The 19,413-nt window shown below is 42.3% G+C and overlaps 1 protein-coding gene across 4 annotated transcripts in view; it reads left to right on the top strand.

The window, feature by feature from the left end:
• The first annotated feature begins 2,542 nt into the window (after nucleotides 1-2,542).
• LOC124875325 (zinc finger protein 135-like) overlaps nucleotides 2,543-19,413 on the top strand; it is a 33,445-nt gene continuing 16,574 nt past the window's right edge. For 3 of the 4 annotated variants that reach the window (XR_007040017.1, XR_007040018.1, XM_047377429.1), the window contains exons 1-3: nucleotides 2,557-2,882; nucleotides 2,994-3,221; nucleotides 13,545-13,889. Coding sequence is in view for 2 of the 4 variants with exons in the window: in XM_047377429.1 (XP_047233385.1) it covers nucleotides 3,116-3,221; nucleotides 13,545-13,889 (451 nt within the window). In the remaining 2 variants the exon portion in view is untranslated. Of the gene's footprint in view, nucleotides 2,883-2,993; nucleotides 3,222-13,544; nucleotides 13,890-19,413 lie in introns of all 4 variants that reach the window. The other variant, XM_047377428.1, reaches the window with a different exon arrangement.

Genomic DNA, 19,413 nt, shown 5'->3' with positions numbered 1-19,413 from the left:
CCACTCCTTGAATACAACTGTTTTAATTTAAATTACATTTACAGTCTTTAATGAACTTCCATAGAAATGTACCTCATGTCAGGATGATGTTGGAAATGCAATTACTGTAATTATATTATTTAATATTTAATTAAATAACCATTCGGTCTGTCAAGGGTTTGTCCTGTGAAGTGTTGTGTGTCCTGTGAATACCAGCCCAATATGGCGGGGGTATTAGGACAATAGATAAAAGGGTGAATCAAGCTCTGCCATTACTAAACAGCAACACTCTGCACACACATGGAATAAATGTGCACATTTTAACAAAATTACTCTCAAGTTAAACACAATCAAATTTTTTATGTGCTAGAACAACTCAACTAAACTACCATGCTAATGAATAAAGAATTTAATTAACCATATACAAATGAAGGAAAAAGGGAATCAATAAAAATGGTTAAAACCCATGACCAATGAAATGATCAGTGTTTTCTATGTTTGGGAACCATGGTTTATCTTGAGGACCTGGTAATGAAGTTAGATTAGTCTTAAACTAAGAAAAATAATTGGTATACTTCCAAACAACCAATCACAGTGCAAAATCAAAAGTGTAGAAAAAACATTATTTTAATAAATAACTTTTTCCACCTCAATGTTGTTTATTTAGCTATCTTTATTTAGTAAAATAATATTTAAGGACATATCTGGAATGGGAATCAACAACCTTTCTGGGTAATTGATTTATAATGGTGTTTAATTAGCGATCACATTTTTAAAAATAATTAAGGAAACATTTTCTAGATTGGAATCTAATAACCCTTCTGGACAGTTTCTTCTTAATGTATTACCTAGCCATCACACGGAGTAATGTACTGCTAAAATGGCGACGTGGAACTTCTATGGACTCATAAGATGGCGACAAGTTGTGTGTAAACATTTTACTTCAATGGTGCTAGCATTAGCTGTTAGCAGTGGTAGATAAAAATGGAAAGATTATCACTTGTTTACCACTTTTTTTAAAGTCAAACATGTACCTTAAAATACCATTAATACAAGGATTAAAATGCATATGAGTGTTGACGTTCCGTTATGGCCGATCTGTGTTTAGAATTCATCCTTTAAATAAAGTTTGTCTTAACCTTAAAACAACACAGAACAAATAACTAGCCTCAAGGCTGAAAGGTCTGTTCACATTAGCTGAACAGACAGCCTGCTAGCATTAAATAGCTTAATTTTTAACTTACCCCAACAGTACTTAGTTATTTCATCTTAAACAAATTTTCTCTGCCCAAACACCACCTCTTAAGTGAACCATTCTGAAGGAGGTCAAAAGGGGGCTGGTCTGAGAAGTGAAGTTGGTCCGACTCAGGCATGTGGTGGACACGAACAAAGTAGCAGTGGGGTTCGACTGCATCAGAGTGCAGGACTGCGATTCCGATAACTTTTTCTCCAGGTCGTGGGGAAGACTGCTTCACTTGACATTGTTAGACACAGGGTCTCTGCTGGGAACTCTCTGTAGGCCCTCAGAGAAAAAGGTTTAAGCTACGCTTGTCTTAATTACCCCTTTTGTATGAATGCTGGATTATTTGAGCAACAGATCATACTTAACTTTGTGGTTGCTTTTGATTGGCGGGTATCATACCGTCATATCATGGCCTCTCTGAATCCAAGTTTGAAGAGTTAGTGCCTTGCCCGCAAGGAGACATTCACGCTTGTTGCTTCAGCTGTCCAGCCGTCTATTAAGAGTCGCATTGAAGTCAAAGACATCATGGAACAAAGTGTTTTTGTTCCAGAGCCCAATGGATGTCAAAAGGATTCCAGCTGTGACTCCTCCTTCCTGGGATAAGCTAGAAGTTAGTGTAATTTAAAGGTGCACAGTGGCTCCTACCAACCTTTGTGTACATTTCAGTCCATGTTTCATCCATGTTTTTAATTCATGGCTTGGGGCCCAACAACGGTCACGGATTTTGTATAATTTAAGTAGCTGTTAAAGCTGTTAAAGTGGGCTTTGTAGCTCATTGTTAAAATTGGTTACTTTAATAATGGCACCACAACGGGCTATTTCATGAAGTCAGCTCTGGAGAAGAGCCAGTTAAGATGTTCATTGGAACATAGTTCCTAAAAATTTCCCTTTGACACAAACTAAAATTATATTGTTTCTCAATCAGAAAGCATTTTAGATGCTTTCAGAAAATGGTGCAGAGTGGAAAGTGGTCACCAGTGGTTACCTTCTTCTACTCACTGCTATTAGAGAAATACAGTTTTTTTGTTTTTTTTTAACCTAGAGCAGAAATATGTTGTAGTAAAAGTTTTATCGAGTACTATAGGCACCAGCCCTCTGCAACCCCACAAGAAGAGGTATGGATTGATGTGAATTATGCAGAAACGTTATTAGTGGTCCCATAAAATGCTTATATATAACCTGTTTAGTTTATATCTAAACTTATATATGACCTGAAAACGAGTAATGTTTTGAAAGATTAAAAACAGTGGAGTGCGAAAAACTAAAAGACACACGATTAACTTTTGAAAAGCTGACGCTTGGAGTAGGAAGTAGTTTGTCGAATCAGAGCTTTACGTGTCATCTATTGGTCTGTAAAGAGGAAGTAACCGGATGTGGAAACATTAGCTTGGCTTGCTAAATCCCGATAGAAAAATCTCTTAAAGTTTGTGAAAAACGAGTATAATTGAAGTCTAAGACTCTCCACTCAACACTCGCCGTGAGGAAACCGCTTCTACATGTTTGCTTTGAACAGCTGTGCTAAAAGACACGTCCACGCTGAGTTTGTGAGACAGTACGGGGAAGCACAAGTCGTCTGTGGACACCTCCCCTAAGCCTTGTTGCTCAGCTGAGGACCAATACTAGGGACAGTTACAGAGTGGAACCAGAACTTCTGACCAAGGTATCAGACTCTCCACTCTGCAGCATCGCTTCATCTCTGCTACAGTTTACATTGTCTGTTAATACAATTTATCTGATCAGATTCTGATTTGTGTCTGATTTACAATTAAAGGAAGCAGATAACCAGAAGCTGTCGGTTACATGGCTGAAACCGTGACCTACTAAAAAACATATGTAGGTTGCAAACAAGGATTGTGAAAAAGGAGAATCCCAGGGGGATCAAGGGTGTCTAAAATGATGAAGGTCAAAGCTGACATCCCCAGAGGGCTCCGTGTGGAGCCCCCCATTCCTGCAGCATCCACATCAGAACCGGAGCAGAAACAAGACAGCAAAGATCTCAGTAAGTAACACATTTATTTGAGCGGATTGGAGCATGGAAGTCATAAAAGCAATATAAGTCTTTTAATGTCGATGCAGCAGGGGACAGCCTGGGCAGGTCAGCACCTTGTTACAGGGCTTCTCCCATAATCTAATTTCAGAACAATAATGAACTTAATCCTGGCTGGTTAGTATCAAAAACAGGAGACTAGATTGTTAGACAGATCAGAGAAAAAGGAATAACAGCTAAGTGCAAAAAACTAAAAGACCACAGTTGATACAGTATTATACTATAATACATGAGGTGAGCACCAATATGAGACCAAAGTTCACTAAATTTGTCCAGATGTAAATTTAAACTTTGATGTAACCGTCTTACACCACATTTAAAATGATGCTGTTGAAAATATGTGGAGAGGCTATGCAGATGGACTTTTGGTTGGCCAGTGATTAAAAAGACTTGCCCATCCCACCTATCTTTAGTTTTGAGGTGGAAACTGCAAACCCAGACTGAGAAGTTGTCTAACGATGGGATGATCTCTATCTGGGCACCATGTCCTCCATGGAGGAGTGAGATACTACTTCTCTGTAGTATCTCAAGACAGGCCTGGACAACATCTTTGTAATGGGAAATTAGGATGGCGATTCAAATTTTTAAGAGTATCACTGACTTGTGCCTCCCTGGGAAAGTTTACTTGAAGGTGTTGGAAAGGAAGCAGAGACCGATTGTTGAGCCTCAGATTAAGAAGCTTTAAGGGCTAGTTGGTCCTTCAATTACCAAGATGCAAGTTGTGTCCAAATTCTTGGTTGGATAAGACCAGGGCTGGCCCTTGGCTCTAATCCAGTTTGTGGTGTTTAGTTGTGGAGAGGATTTTTGATAGTTTGGCTTTGGGCTGTCAGGCTCTCATTTCTGATTCTTCCATATGATGTGGTAAAAGCGATGCACTGGAGTGGGAGATGTTATTTTAAGGTCATATCGCCCATTCCTGGCTGTACTCTCATCCAACACTGTTTTTGTTATTTATGAAATAGAATTTGATAAAGGTTTAGTTATTTTTTTTGTAAAGGGTTTTGCACTTACTTAGGCTGCCATTTTTAATTCTGCTTTATGTGACTTGAAGTTTCGCATTTGTATTCAAAGGCAACTTTGAGAACCTAAATCATGTTTCTCCGTCTATATTAATCACATGCATGTCAGGGTTGAATTTACCAGCTTGTGTTACTGATTAAACTATTTAATCTATGAAAAACGTAGTGTTTAATATTGAATAAAATTCAAAGAAGTAGTAATATTGTTGATTAATTCTGTTAGCTAAAGGGATAGGTACCTTTTCACATTTGAACTGATACAGTACCAATGCCTGGTACCTGGGAATCGGTATCGGTACTCAACGTTACCAATTTTCGGTACTTTTGTGTGTTTATGTGGTGATAAATGTTAATTTGTTTAATAATAAAATCTCAAAAATTTTCAATTTAACATATTTCTTTCTCAATATATAAACTTATGAATATATCAGAACAACATCGAGCTTGTATTGTAACATCTTCCATGTTTCTGGCTGCAGACAACGAGTCGCTAATGGATCCACGCGTGCTAACGGTGCTGAATGCAGTTGTAGCTGTAGATCTGAGGCTGATGAAAATTGCTCTTCAGCCTTGAGAAAAATCTTGTGCTTAACGAGGTGCTTCATCAACTTTAAAAGTATTCCCGCCGCTGGCCTTGCATTTGCGTCACAAATATTGCAGCGAACGTGATTGCATTTTAAAAAGTGGTGCCATACTTTTGACCGCTTTCTATTAGCCATGCTTGCTTTGTTGACTGTTCCAGCGGCTACTGACGTCATTACGCTCTTGTGCGTCCAATGCTGTGTTCATGTCGGGCATGGGAAATCACCCACTCTTCCACTCCTATAGTGTCACAAAGACATAACAAAGGGACTAGCTTTGCAGCCACTCTCGGTAGCTGTGGGGGGTTGGTTATATCAGCCGGCTGAACTGCTGTCCCGATACCTTTCCCCTAGGTCGTGGGGACAACCACTTCACTCCACATTGTTAGAGACAGGGTTTTGAGCATTTTGAGAAGCAGGTAATATTTAACCATGTGCACTAGATCTGCGTGTATTAGACCGTTGGATCGTAGTCACTTTGGATCCAAGTTGGAGAGTTATGCCTTCTTGCCTGCCATGAGACATTCGCATGCGGTACCTCTCCCGTCCAGCTCCCGCTAGAGATCCATGTGGTAGAGACCGAACAGAAGTGAATGGTGTTTTCGTTCAGGGATTCCAGCTCTGACTCCTGTATGGATTCTGATTATTTATTATAAATATTTGTCAAAAACTATAATTAAAAATCATAATTTAGACAAAATAAATTCTAACCACAAATCATTTATTACAAAGAAAGATAACAGATGATGTGATTGTTGGGCTCACAATACTTAATAATTACAATTAGTTATCATTAACAATTGATAATTATTAACAAAACCACGCCAAATGTCACTATGTTATCAAGCGTTTTACCGAATTGTGTGGAACATTACCCATAACTTGACAGATAATCACTCTTACACAAAACAAAAAAAAACACTGTCTCTTTATCTATGTGAAATTTATTAAGCCAATAGTTACAATCAAAGGTTTCTGGTTCAACAATGTTCACCTAACTAAGCATGCACTATTCTACAAAAAGGGGTAACACAACAATTGGGATTAATTTGGGAAGTGGAGCAGAACCACTAGAAGTTGAAGCCTTTTTCTGTTGGTGTGTCTTGACAGCGGCTATCAGCTGGTAGAACGGTTGGACTACGCCCGGGACGCGGAGAATCTAGCAGCCGGCCCCTTAGCCACTTAACTATGGCTGGGGACCCAACAATGAGATATTAAGAGGTGCTATCTATAGTAGGGAAGCTGCTGTGTTCGAAACTTTTATGAAATTGGGGAATGTCAGTGTAGTCTACAGGTTAATGGTTTTAGACTTTAAAATCATCTTGAGCTAAATTCTACTAATAGTGTTGAGTGAAGTCCACAGCATGTTTGTAGTACAGTTGTGGAAACTTTTGTGTTTTGAGACCACATTTTCTAAATATGAACTTGATTTTTACCCAGTTAAATATCTTCATTTTTTTTCTAAGATCAGCCAAGACCAACTTACTTTTTTCAACTTACTGTGAAAATTGAAAAAAAAGAAACGCCTCATTTATCAGAGTTTAATTAAATCAAGACTGAAGATAACAGAGAGACAGAAGCTTCAACCAGCAGCTTAGCTGAACAGATGGAAACAACCTGGTGGAGGACCAGAACCAGAGAGGAACCAAGATCTAGTATGTTCATGTCAACACAGCAAGCTGATGGTTCACAAAAGAGGTAAAAGATCAAAAATGTGTTCTAAACTTACAGCTCAGGTTGCAGACGGGAGAAGTAATTTGGTTCCAGTGTTTCCTTTAAAAGATTCGAACACAAGACTAATGTTGAATTACAGATGGTTCACACAGCAAAACAGGAACTCAGCTGTGATCTTTGTGGCGAAGGATTTAAAAAAGCTTTATCTTCAGACACATATGAGGCTGGTGCTGGCTTTTCAGTTCTCTCGGTATCGCTTGGATTTCCATCCCTGGCTCTGGTGGCTGGGCACTGTGTTGTGAGAGATGTGGCTTTGCTTTGGTGGAGGGGCCGGCCAGCCGGCCTGCTTATTGCGGTGGGGTGTACTGTGCGGGAGTGTGGGTGGCCGGCATGCTGGGGCATCTATGGGGTTTGGCTGTGGGGTTGGCGGGGTGCCTGGTCCTTGGCGTGCTGTAGTGGCATTCCTCCATTGCTTCCTTCTGTGGCTCTGGACCTGATCGAGCGGCGGGCTGCAGTTGGCGGTTGAGTGGTTGGGGCGGTGGAGCATGTCTTGTGCCTGCACTGGGGTGTCTTGCAGGTTGTGCTTGGCCTGGAGCGGTTGGCCCGGTTACCCGGCTGGTGCATGTATCCCTCTCATGAACTGACGGACTGGGGCTGGCCGGATAGTTGGGCGGGCTTGGGAGTGTGCTGCTCTGTTGGCTGTTGTGTCTGGGCAGGGGGATCAGGGCGGCGGGCTAGAGGGTGGCGTGGAGGGGCTGCAGCGTGTGGGGTTGGGGGGTGTGTGTGTCCTCTTCACATCAGGGGAGCAGACCTGATGGTGTGGAGGAACTGTCTGTGACCAGAAGATGCCAGTGGTGGAGTTCCTGGGTTCAAGTCCTTCCTGGGTTCAAGTCCCGCCGAGCTACGACCTGGAGAGAAGATCTAGTCCTGCTGCAGAGAGTGGGTGAGGGGGCCGTATCCCCTCCCCGGCTTCTCAGGATGTTAATGGAGGAGGTTATGAGCTTCTAAACAACACAGAATCAATATTTTGGGGGGAGTGGTGGCCTAGTGGTTAGAACAGGAGGTTTGTGTTCCAGAGGGTACACAAGGGGCCAGGTTCGTATCTCACAGATTGCCACTCTGGGTCCCTGAGCAAGACCCTTAGCCCCAGAATGCTCCCCGGGCGCCGCACAATGGCAGCCCACTGCTCCCTATAAGGGATGGGTTAAATGCAGAGGACAAATTTTGTTGTAATGTACATGTGCAATGACCAATAAAGATGATTATTATTATTCTTGGATGTGGGGCCATCAACATTTGGATCGGCTGAGCGGTGATGGTAGAGCTGAGCTGGATAATGTTTCTCCCTGAGCTATCATTGCAGTGGCGGTGATGTGGTGTGTTTGTGTGGTTGCGGGGGGTGTGGTGGGGGACGCTGCTGCTGCTTGCTGCTGGCCGGGAACCTCTTGCCGGGTGTCCCGTCTTTGTGTGGTTGGGGGTTCCGTTGTGGGCTCGGTGCTCAGTGGTGTCTGCCTTGTTGTGTTGCGCGGGGCCCTTGCCTTGCTGTCGGGGCACGCTGTGTGGTGGGCGGCAGGATGTGCTGGGGGTGCTTGGAGCCGGGCTGTGTGTGGAGCTTGTGCTATGTGGTTGTGGCTTTTTTGGCTTTTCAGGGATGGAGCTTACCTGTGGGGGTGTGCCCCTGTACTGTGGGAAGGGGATTCATGGCGTTTGAGTTCGGGGGCATGTGTTTGATATCTGTGTCCTGGTTGGGGGTGGCCCTGTGGGGGAAATTCAAGTTGGGGTTCATTGGGGGTGGGGGGCTCATGGGGTTAGGATCGGAATTCATCGGGGGGTTGGGACTGTTTCATCCTGTGGCGGCTGTGGTTGGTGGGCTAGTTTGGACCATGTAGACCCCTCTTTTGTACATGCCACCCTCTCTGGATGAGGATGGAGGTCGTTGGGGACTGGGGTCGGGGTGGGGGGTCAGGTTCCGGCCTGGGGTCGCACAGGTTCAGGCACCAGCTCAGGCTAGCCCGGCCCAGGTTCAGGTGCTGGGGCGGTCTGCCTGTCTCCATCTCCTGGAGGAAAAGGGACTGTGAGTGTTTTTATTTGTACGCATGAGGGTGGGAATATGTGATTGTGTGTGCCTGTTTTTTGTGTCAGGTTGGGTCTTGGACTCTTCCCTCTCCTGGATCAGTTTAGGCCCCCCATCAAAGGTGGAGCCTATTTCCTACCCGCCACACTACCTGCTGGTGGTTGGTGTCTCTGCCCGCTGGTGTACTTGGGGTTGTCGGTGTCCGGGACTGGGTGCTTTGGTGTGTGCCGGCTCACTCCCGATGTGCTGCTTGCTGGAGCCTGGACAACTGGGCTCTGTCGGGCCTCTGCTTAGGGAGTGGTATGTCCTGGGATCTCAGGTCTCTGGGTCCATGACTGTATCTGCTCGGGCGTAGACGGCCGCCGACTGGGACGACAGGTCTCGGATCTCCTCCGTATCTCTCCCGGGGGGGCAGGGATGTTGCTCCTCACATTCGCTATTGCATATTTATATGGAGAAACCTTGTATACACAAGCGCGCTCACACTCAGACCCACAGGTGTTTAGATTCAGGTGTTAACAGATATACAAATGTTCTATATTGGGCAGCATTTACCACTAAATACATCTTGCATTCATAAGTACTGTACACATTTTGGTTAAAAAAAAGCTGTTAATATGAATGTTTCTGCAAGTGTAGAAGCAAGCAGGGTGCTATCTTGTATTCTCTTCATCCTTCTTTCTTTCCTCCATTCTTTTCTCCTTATCTCCCCTTTTCCTTTTTGCCCCACCTCTCTCTCTTTCGTGCTTCTTATTTTTTCCTTTTTGTTTCTGTCTCCATGTCCTTAACAATTGAAATAACCCGAATGCAGTTTCTAATGAAGTTTCTTTTATTAACATCAAGCAGAGCTTTAAAGCATTAGCTGTAACTCTCCACTTGTGACAGTAAATCTGTTGGGCTGCTACCACCGAGACTGGGTCTAAGTAAAGACCCCCAGACACCTCATTCAGCTCCTCTGGGGAAGGCCCAAGGCATTCCCAGGCCAACCGAGTGACTTAGTCTCTCCAGCGTGTCCTGGCCCATCCTCTGGGTCTCCTACTGGTGGGACAGGCCTGGGGGGCTAGAGGGGTCAGCAGGACCAGGTAATCTGCAAAAAGGCAAAATCCACTGATCTCCAAACCAGACCCCATCTGGCCCTTGGCTGCATCAAGAATTCCTGTCTATGAACGTTATAAACAGGACCAGTGACAACGGCCATCCCTGCTAGAGTCCAACATGCACCAAGAACCTGTCCAACTGCCGGCATTGCGGACCAAACTCCAGCCCCGCTTGTACAGAGACCTGATGGCCCCAATAGAGAGCCCCGAACTCCTTCTCTAGGTTCACAAAACTCATGTAAACCGGTTGGGCAAACTGCCATGAACCCTTGAGGACCCTGTGGAGGGTGTAGAGCTGGTTCAGTGTTTCACGGTCAGGACGAAAACCACACTGCTACTTCTGAAGCTGAGGTTGGACCATTGGCCGGACTCTCCTCTCCAACACCCTAGCACAGGCTTTTACCAAGGACGCTGAGGAGTGCGATCCCCCTGTAGTTGGGACACATTCTTCAGTCCCCCTTCTTGTGAAGGAGGATCACCACCAGGTCTGCCAGTCCAGAGGTACTGTCCCCAACCACTACTCGGTGTTGTAAAGGCATGTCAGCCAAGACAGCCTCACAACATCCAGAGACTTGAAGTACTCAGGGCAGATCTCATCCACTTCAGAAGCCTTGCCACTGCAGAGCCTGAGACTTTGGCCTGCCAAGTCTGTCTGGCTTTTTTCTCTTCCAGCGGATCCAACTCACTACCAGGTGGTGAGCGGTGGACAGCTCCGCCCCTCTCTTCATCTGAGTGTCCAAGACATACAGCCGAAGGTCCGAAGACACAACTACAAAGTCGACCATCGTCTTCCTGCGTAGGGTGTCCTGGTGCCAAGTGCACTAATGAACACCCTTATGCTTGAACATGGTGTTCAGAAGTCCAATGAAGCACCGCTTGGGTTCAGATCGAGGAGGCCATTCCTCCCAATTACACCCCTCCAGGTGACACTGTCATTTCCCACATGGACATTGAACATCCCCAGCAGAATTATGGTCCTGTTGGCCGAAACTACATTCAGAGATCTCCCTCTGTCCCGAAGGCATAGATGAGAGGTCTCCTCTCATCCACCCCAACATGAGATGGCTCAGCTGGGGGCAAAAGCAAACCTACCCAAGCCTCCACGCGGGCCACTCCAGAGTAGAAGAGAATCCAACCTCTCTCGAGGAGCTCGGTTCCAGAGCCCACACTGTGCATGGAGGTGAGCCCAATTATTTCTAGCCTATGTCTCTAGACTTCCTGCACAAGCTCAGGCTCCTTCCTTCCACTGCAGAGACCTTTTGTTTGTAGTGTTTGCAATAAAGGTTTTTCACAACATTTTTTAAAGAGACACATGCTTATTAACACAGGAGAGAAACACTATATTTGTAGTGTTTGTAGCAACGGCTTTTCACATTAAGGGAATCTAAAGAGTTACTTGTGTTCACACAGGACAGAAATCATTTATTTGTCGTGTTTGTTGTAAAGAATTTGCCCAAACAGAGAATCTAAAGAGTCACATGCTTATTCACACTGGAGAAAAATCACTGATTTGCAGTGTGTGTAGTAAAGGATTTTCATGACCTTCAGATTTAAAGAGTCACATGCATGTTCATACGATAGAAGCCATTAATCTGCTGTGGCTCAGGTGGTAGGAGTTTCCGCTGGGTTGCCGGTTCGAACCCCTGCTCTGTCCGTCTCAGTTGTTGTGTTCTTGGTCAAGACACTTCACCCGACTTGTCTGCTAATGGTGGTCAGAGGACTCAGTGCCGCCTGTGTATGGCAGCCTCACTTCTGTCAGTCTGCCCCAGGGCAGCTGCGGCTACTTTGCAACTCATCACTGTCAGTGTGTGAATGGCTTACTGACTGATTGTAGTGTAAAGTGCTTTGGGTCTCTGGGGACTTGATAAAGCGCTATACAAGTTCATTCCATTTACCATCAGACCATTTACAGGTCCTTCTCAAAATATTAGCATATTGTGATAAAGTTCATTATTTTCCATAATGTCATGATGAAAATTTAACATTCATATATTTTAGATTCATTGCACACTAACTGAAATATTTCAGGTCTTTTATTGTCTTAATACGGATGATTTTGGCATAAAACCCAAAATTCCTATCTCACAAAATTAGCATATTTCATCCGACCAATAAAAGAAAAGTGTTTTTAATACAAAAAACATCAACCTTCAAATAATCATGTACAGTTATGCACTCAATACTTGGTCGGGAATCCGTTTGCAGAAATGACTGCTTCAATGCGGCGTGGCATGGAGGCAATCAGCCTGTGGCGCTGCTGAGGTCTTATGGAGGCCCAGGATGCTTCGATAGCGGCCTTTAGCTCATCCAGAGTGTTGGGTCTTGAGTCTCTCAACGTTCTCTTCACAATATCCCACAGATTCTCTATGGGGTTCAGGTCAGGAGAGTTGGCAGGCCAATTGAGCACAGTGATACCATGGTCAGTAAACCATTTACCAGTGGTTTTGGCACTGTGAGCAGGTGCCAGGTCGTGTTGAAAAATGACATCTTCATCTCCATAAAGCTTTTCAGCAGATGGAAGCATGAAGTGCTCCAAAATCTCCTGATGGCTAGCTGCATTGACCCTGCCCTTGATAAAACACAGTGGACCAACACCAGCAGCTGACACGGCACCCCAGACCATCACTGACTGTGGGTACTTGACACTGGACTTCTGGCATTTTGGCATTTCCTTCTCCCCAGTCTTCCTCCAGACTCTGGCACCTTGATTTCCGAATGACATGCAGAATTTGCTTTCATCCAAAAAAAGTACTTTGGACCACTGAGCAACAGTCCAGTGCTGTTTCTCTGTAGCCCAGGTCAGGCGCTTCTTCCGCTGTTTCTGGTTCAAAAGTGGCTCGACCTGGGGAATGCGGCACCTGTAACCCATTTCCTGCACACGCCTATGCACGGTGGCTCTGGATGTTTCTACTCCAGACTCAGTCCACTGCTTCCGCAGGTCCCCCAAGGTCTGGAATCAGCCCTTCTCCACAATCTTCCTGAGGGTCTGGTCACCTCTTCTCGTTGTGCAGTGTTTTCTGCCACACTTTTTCCTTCCCACAGACTTCCCACTGAGGTGCCTTGATACAGCACTCTGGGAACAGCCTATTTTTTCAGAAATTTCTTTCTGTGTCTTACCCCTTGCTTGAGGGTGTCAATAGTGGCCTTCTGGACAGCAGTCAGGTCGGCAGTCTTACCCATGATTGGGGTTTTGAGTGATGAACCAGGCTGGGAGTTTTAAAGGCCTCAGGAATCTTTTGCAGGTATTTAGAGTTAACTCGTTGATTCAGATGATTAGGTTCATAGCTCGTTTAGAGACCCTTTTAATGATATGCTAATTTTGTGAGATAGGAATTTTGGGTTTTCATGAGCTGTATGCCAAAATCATCCGTATTAAGACAATAAAAGACCTGAAATATTTCAGTTAGTGTGCAATGAATCTAAAATATATGAATGTTAAATTTTCATCATTACATTATGGAAAATAATGAACTTTATCACAATATGCTAATATTTTGAGAAGGACCTGTAAATATTCCATACATGATTATAGAACCAGCAGAGAATTGAACCATCCTCATTAACTGTTTTTACGCTGCTCAATGACAAGTCATTCTTCATGTTGTCCCCAAGTTGCCTTGTTTCGTGGCCCAACATGTAGGGTCGTTTATCACTTCTTTACATCATCAGTTGGTTTCTTAGCATCTGTTTTAGTGAATTCTAACTCTTTTAATAAACGATTCCATTCAGAAATCCTTTATTAACGCTAAGGAAAATGAGATCATATGTAAATGATTATTTTATCATCCAGAAGCAATCAGTGATGTACATGTGTGTTTTGATGTTTTCAGTCCATCAGATGTTGGTGATTAAAGTGGTTCCCCATGACTGGAGCCCCAGTTTGGACCAGCAGGATCCAGGGCCCCCCCACGTAAAGGAGGAAGATGAGGAGCTGTGGATCAGTCAGGAGGAAGAGCAGCTTTCTGTAAAGAGTGAAGATGAGGAAAAACCTCAGTTATCAGAGCTTCATCAAGGTGAAACTGAAAACAATAGAGAGACAGAAGCTCCAACCAGCAGCTCAGTTATACAGATGGAAAGAGAACCTGATGGACAGAGCTGTGGAGGATTAGAACCAGACAAGAACCCAGATCCAGTATGTTCTTCCCACCTAAGTAAGAAGATGGTTGAGAGAAGAGGTAAGACATCAAAACTGTCTTCCAGTGTTACGGCTCAGTATGGAGTCCACACAGGAGAGAAGCCATTTGGTTGCAATATTTGTGGCAAAAGATTCAAACATGAGAGGAATCTTAAATTACACATGATGATTCACACTGGAATGAGAGAGCATAGGTGTGATCTTTGTGGTAAAGGATTTAAGGAAAAGTTTTCTCTTCAGACACATATGAGAGTCCACACTGGAGAGACTCCATTTTCCTGTGATGATTGTGGGAGAAGGTTCCATGCAAAGAGAAATCTTACCGTTCACATGAAGCTCCATTCAGAAGAAAAAACATTTTCTTGTGATGTTTGTGGTGCAAGATTTAAGGTAAAAGTAAGTCTTAAAAAACACATGTGGATCCACACTGCAGAGAGACCTTTTGTTTGTAGTGTTTGCAAGAAAGGTTTTTCACAACAAAATATTCTAAAGATTCACATGCTTGTTCACACGGGAGATAAATCCCTGATTTGTAGTGTGTGTAGTAAAAGATTTTCACAACCTTCAGATTTAAAGAGTCACATGCATGCATGTTCATATGATAGAAAAGCCATTAATCTGCTGTGTTTGTAGTCGAGGCTTTTCACAGCCCGGAGGTCTGAAATATCACATGCGTGTTCATACCGCATGATTGTAGCAAACGTTTTGTGAATGAAATGCAGTTAGAGCGACACACGAGGCTTCACACAAAGGAAAGGCCTTTTGGTTGGGATTTCTGTAAAACCAGATTTAATAGACAGCATCATCTTGAAAATCACATGAGAGTCCACTCAGGCCAGAAACTTTTTGTTTGTAGTGTTTGCGTGAAAGGATTTTCACAACATGTCAATCTAAAGAAACACATGGGTGTTCACGGGGGCTGCAACTTCTGATTATTCTGACAGCTACCTAATCTGTCAATATTTTTACCAACCAGTCAATGTTTAAACCATCCCTGCTTTGTGCCGACACATCTATAGTCCTCTATTAATGCATGTTTTCCCATATGATCACAAGTCTTTCTAAACTCTGCACACCTGTGAATTTCAGTCTCTACTTCTTTATCATCATATAAATACCCACAATAGACAGAATTGTAGGTAGGTGTTAGGTATTATTTAGTCAACTCAGAGGTAAGAACGATACAGTCATAGTTACTTGCAGCAAGGGTAGCCCACTTTGCAGTGAAACTACAAAGTTTTGACACCCTATCTCTATTTATATGCACAGTTCAACAGACAGTTCAGACAGGGTGTGTGTGTGTGTGAGACAGAAAGGAGGCTGGTTCACACAGAGATAACAATGATCTCACACACACAGGGAGGAAGGCATAGTGCAGGTGCCTTGCAACACAAAGTTTTTACATGAGTGATAACAAGTTTTTGCACCCATCCAACAGTCCCTCCTTTTATCACAAGTAAAAACATTTAATATAAAAACGAATAAGAAAAATACTTTGTATGAGCGAAAACCCACGGACGGTAAACAGATTATATTTTGTGGGAAATACTCATACGGCCCCGCCGCCCTCGGCGACCATTAAAAGTTAAATGTTGATTAATACTTGAAATCATAAAAATAAAAGAATGATACTTGAAATTATAAAAATAAAAGAATAATACTTGAAATCATAAAAATAAAAGAATATTACTTAATGAAAACAGTGAAACATAATAAAGGAATTAAAAAATCTGCCCTGTTTATGTCATCGTTGTACTTTTTCTCATTTCACTTAAGCAACAACGTCTTTCGATTTTCTGCTGTAAGGTTATTTTATGAAATACAATGTATGAGTACACTCAGGCTTTTGATGTGATTTATTTACAACATGTCATCATAATCGTCTCCTTCATTTTTGTGCATTTCTACCTAGTTCAGTGTTGCATATGCCACCATGAACAATACCAGAAATTCTGTAGGAATGGATGTGCGTCATGTTCTTCCGTCAGTGGTCTGAGATGGGTCCCGTCTGATGTCCATTTCTTCTGGTTCGGTATCACCTCCTGTGGATCCTGCTTTAGATAGAGAAAGAGTCCTGCTACCAGAATTAAGCTCAGGCTTATCAGTCCTGTCCACATGTTACAGAGAGCCATTTTATAATTGGGCGCAGATCAGCTGTTTTCTTCACTGGTTTGAGACGCTGGGCCATATGGGTCCTCCAACTCCTTTGAACCCGGACTTCCTTCTGCTTACCCCGTCGGTTGGTTTGGCTCCTGTAACGGCAAAACTGGCTTACAGTGGCTTTTATGGATCCAGGAAGGCCTCTCTGCTATTTTCAGAGCTGTGGGCGTTGTCAGGAGTACTTGAAACGGCCCTTTCCACCGAGGAGTGCTCCAATCCTTCCTGTGGAGTGTCTTAATCAGGACCAGGTCTCCAGGCCTCAGGTCATTCTGTGGGATAGGAGCAGAGATTATCGGCAGACCACTGGACATTTGTGTTTCTTTTGTCTGCAACATTTTATTCATCCACTCAGCTAATGAAGTTTCCTGTTGTGCTTTCTCTATTTCATTCATGTCAGAGGGCAGAGAAAACGGTCTGCCATGTACTATTTCTTTGAGAATACAAATTCACATCAGCAACTTGGTGTCACGTGATCTCAGGCTCAGAACACAGTGGGTGGAGTTATACAATGATGTACAGTAGGTGGCAAATGGAGTAAGACCGGTTTGATTTGGAGTTATTCTCATCCATAATTTAACCAGGGATAGGCATTCGGGCCATGGCCTCCCTGTTTCTTCCATTGTTTTCCTTAATCTTTAACTGAAACCCTAATGCATTAGAACTTAGTTCTATTAATTTATTTACAAAATGAGTTCCATTATCTGACCTTATAATCTGTGGGATACCATATGTGGGGAAGAAATGTGTCACTAGGTTCATCTATTACAACTAGGCAATATTTCTTCCCTCGTGTTTGCAACAAATTATGCATGATCTGCAAAAATTCTTTGAATAGCAGAAAATTTTATAGTGTAGCATTAATGCTTTACCAGATGTGACATATTCCCCCCTTGACACGTGGGTCTTCCCAATGTGTCACTGTAGCCGCTGTGTTGTATACATTTTTTGGGAGGATTGGTTTATCTTCTATCTGATAGATGTCATCTTTTTTCTGTGCTCCTCTCTTTAGCCAGGCCTTTATTTCTGTCTTGGGTGCTGACTGTTGGGCGTCTTTCAGCACATCTGTGTCTATAAATAGCAGATCTGACATTTTCTCTTTAATAGGTTGAAATGAGTTACTTCTGTCCCTGATGATGTTTAAAAACCTCTATTTTGCCAAATCTTAGCATGGTGATGTACTGATCCGAAAACGTATTGGCTGTCTGTGTATATAGTAAGTATTTGTCCCTCATGTAATTCACATGCTCTTACTAAAGCATATAATTCTGCTGTTTGGGCTGAGCATGTATTGGGTAGAGATTTAGCTTCTATTATCCTATCGATGGTTACTGCATAACCAACTCTATTCTTTCCATATTCATCTTTAGATGCTGAGCCATCTACAAACACAACACATGAATCTGGTATAAGGGTTTGAGAAGTGTCTTGTCTGGGTTTGGTGTCTTCTTCAACTTTTGCTTTATAAGAATGTGGTTTTCCATCTTCTGCAGTAGGTATTAGAGTACTTGGATTTAAAGGGCACATATTTTTAGAGTTATGTTTGGCTGTGATAATAATAGCGATGTCAGTGTGATATGTCTTGCATGTAGCGTCAGGTGCTTCTCTTAATATTCCTGACTTCAACATATCTTATATTACTGGCTTAGTACCTTCTTCAGCTTCTGGCTTTAAGGGGTATTGGCGGACTGATAGCCTTTTTTCAGATATTAGTTTAACCTTGTATGGTGGGAACCCCTTTATAAGCCCTACATCAGTTGATGATTGGGACCACAGTTCAGGTGGGACAGCAGCTAGGGCAGGATGCATGTTGCTCTCAGCTAAACCCTGTATTTGTCCCTCTGCCTCATCTAAATGTGTCCTTGGATGGACTTTGACTGTCCACCCTAGAGTGAGCTTCCAGATTCCTGTATTAGGATCTACCTTTGACAGTGTCAGTGCTGTTCCTGCAGAGGTTTAAAGCCTCTGTTTTTCCAAATTCTTATTATTCTTTTTTATCATATTTTATAAAGTAAGTCCTTATTACATTTAAAAATGAGATCACTATTTTTGGTAGTTGCTATTATTATAAATAATGCTTGGTTTAGTTCTTATTAAAAATAAAAAATAAAAACTCACTCACTGATGAACACAAAAAATGAAGGGCATATTATATCTTATAATCTTAGTTTATCTTACCCAGTTTTATAGATACAACATACAGTTTCAGTCAGCTTTGTATTTAGTTCAAGTAACTAAAGTTTGTTTCAATTAACTCAAGTTTTCTCTATTTCAGTCCAGTTCAGTAATTCTGTTAAGGTTAATTTAATCTTATGTTAAGTTTGAGTGTAATTCAATCATTTTGAACCTGACTGGAAAAAGTCTAAACATCTGTTAAACTCTTTTTGTTTTACCATAGAGAACTGACCTAATATTATTATGGTAATGTTGAGGACTCTAATTTTTACATAACATGAAACAGACATTTATTTCACAAAAACAGAAAGTCAAACACAGACATTTGGCCACATGAAAGTTTAAATAACCTGTTTGTAAAAGAATTATGAAAAATTGAAGACGGGTCTATGAACTTTCTTATGGTTATCAGTATTTTCAATAGAGGTAGAACCTTTGCTATCTTTATATGATTTTTCGAAAAAGATTCTGGAAACCTTATTAAGATATAAGTTTGGCAAAGATCATCAGAACATCAGACCTTTATTAGCGCTTTTAAGGTCCCTCAAAGATGCATTACAATGAAATCAGTCATTCCCATTCACACACATTCACACACTACTTACTTATTTCTCTGTCAGAGTAATTTTTATTTGCAAAAATGTTAACATAATTTGACTTCTATTATTCTTAAAATGCACATTGTTTCCTCATAACCCCTTTTGTTTCCACAAGGTCTGTTTTGAACGCTTCAATTCTTTTTTTTTATTCACCAATATCAATAAGGTGGTCTTAGTGGGTCCACCTTAAAGGTGTTATCTGTTGGGTGTCATGTTATCATTGTCAGGTCAGTGAGGTTCATAAGTCAGTCAGAACCTTGGTCATTTGTTCTGTGCACATAATGTTTCATAGATCCAGCCTATGATTAGTCAGCAAAACTTCCACCTATAGGAGAAAAATTGATTGTTAATGAATGAGCTGCATTTCCTAGGAACACTGTCTCCGTCCTGGATGAGCATCACCTGTTGAAAAACTTTCATCATTGTTTGTTTCACATATTCACTCAGATCTTTATATTATACCAGTAGGTGAAGTTGTTAGTATCTCATGTAGACTGACATATACTGTTGCATTTGGAGAGGATCTCAGATTAAATAAACATAGTTAGAGCTTCAATCCAAGGTTCATTTTGTGTCTGCAGACTTTAGCCAATTTATCTTTTCTTTCTTTTTTTTTTTATACATAAAGAGCAA

The sequence above is a fragment of the Girardinichthys multiradiatus genome, chromosome 10 (genome assembly GCF_021462225.1).
Source record: "Girardinichthys multiradiatus isolate DD_20200921_A chromosome 10, DD_fGirMul_XY1, whole genome shotgun sequence".
NCBI classification, from domain to species: Eukaryota; Metazoa; Chordata; class Actinopteri; order Cyprinodontiformes; family Goodeidae; genus Girardinichthys; species Girardinichthys multiradiatus.
This window is presented reverse-complemented; position numbering and strand designations above follow the sequence as displayed.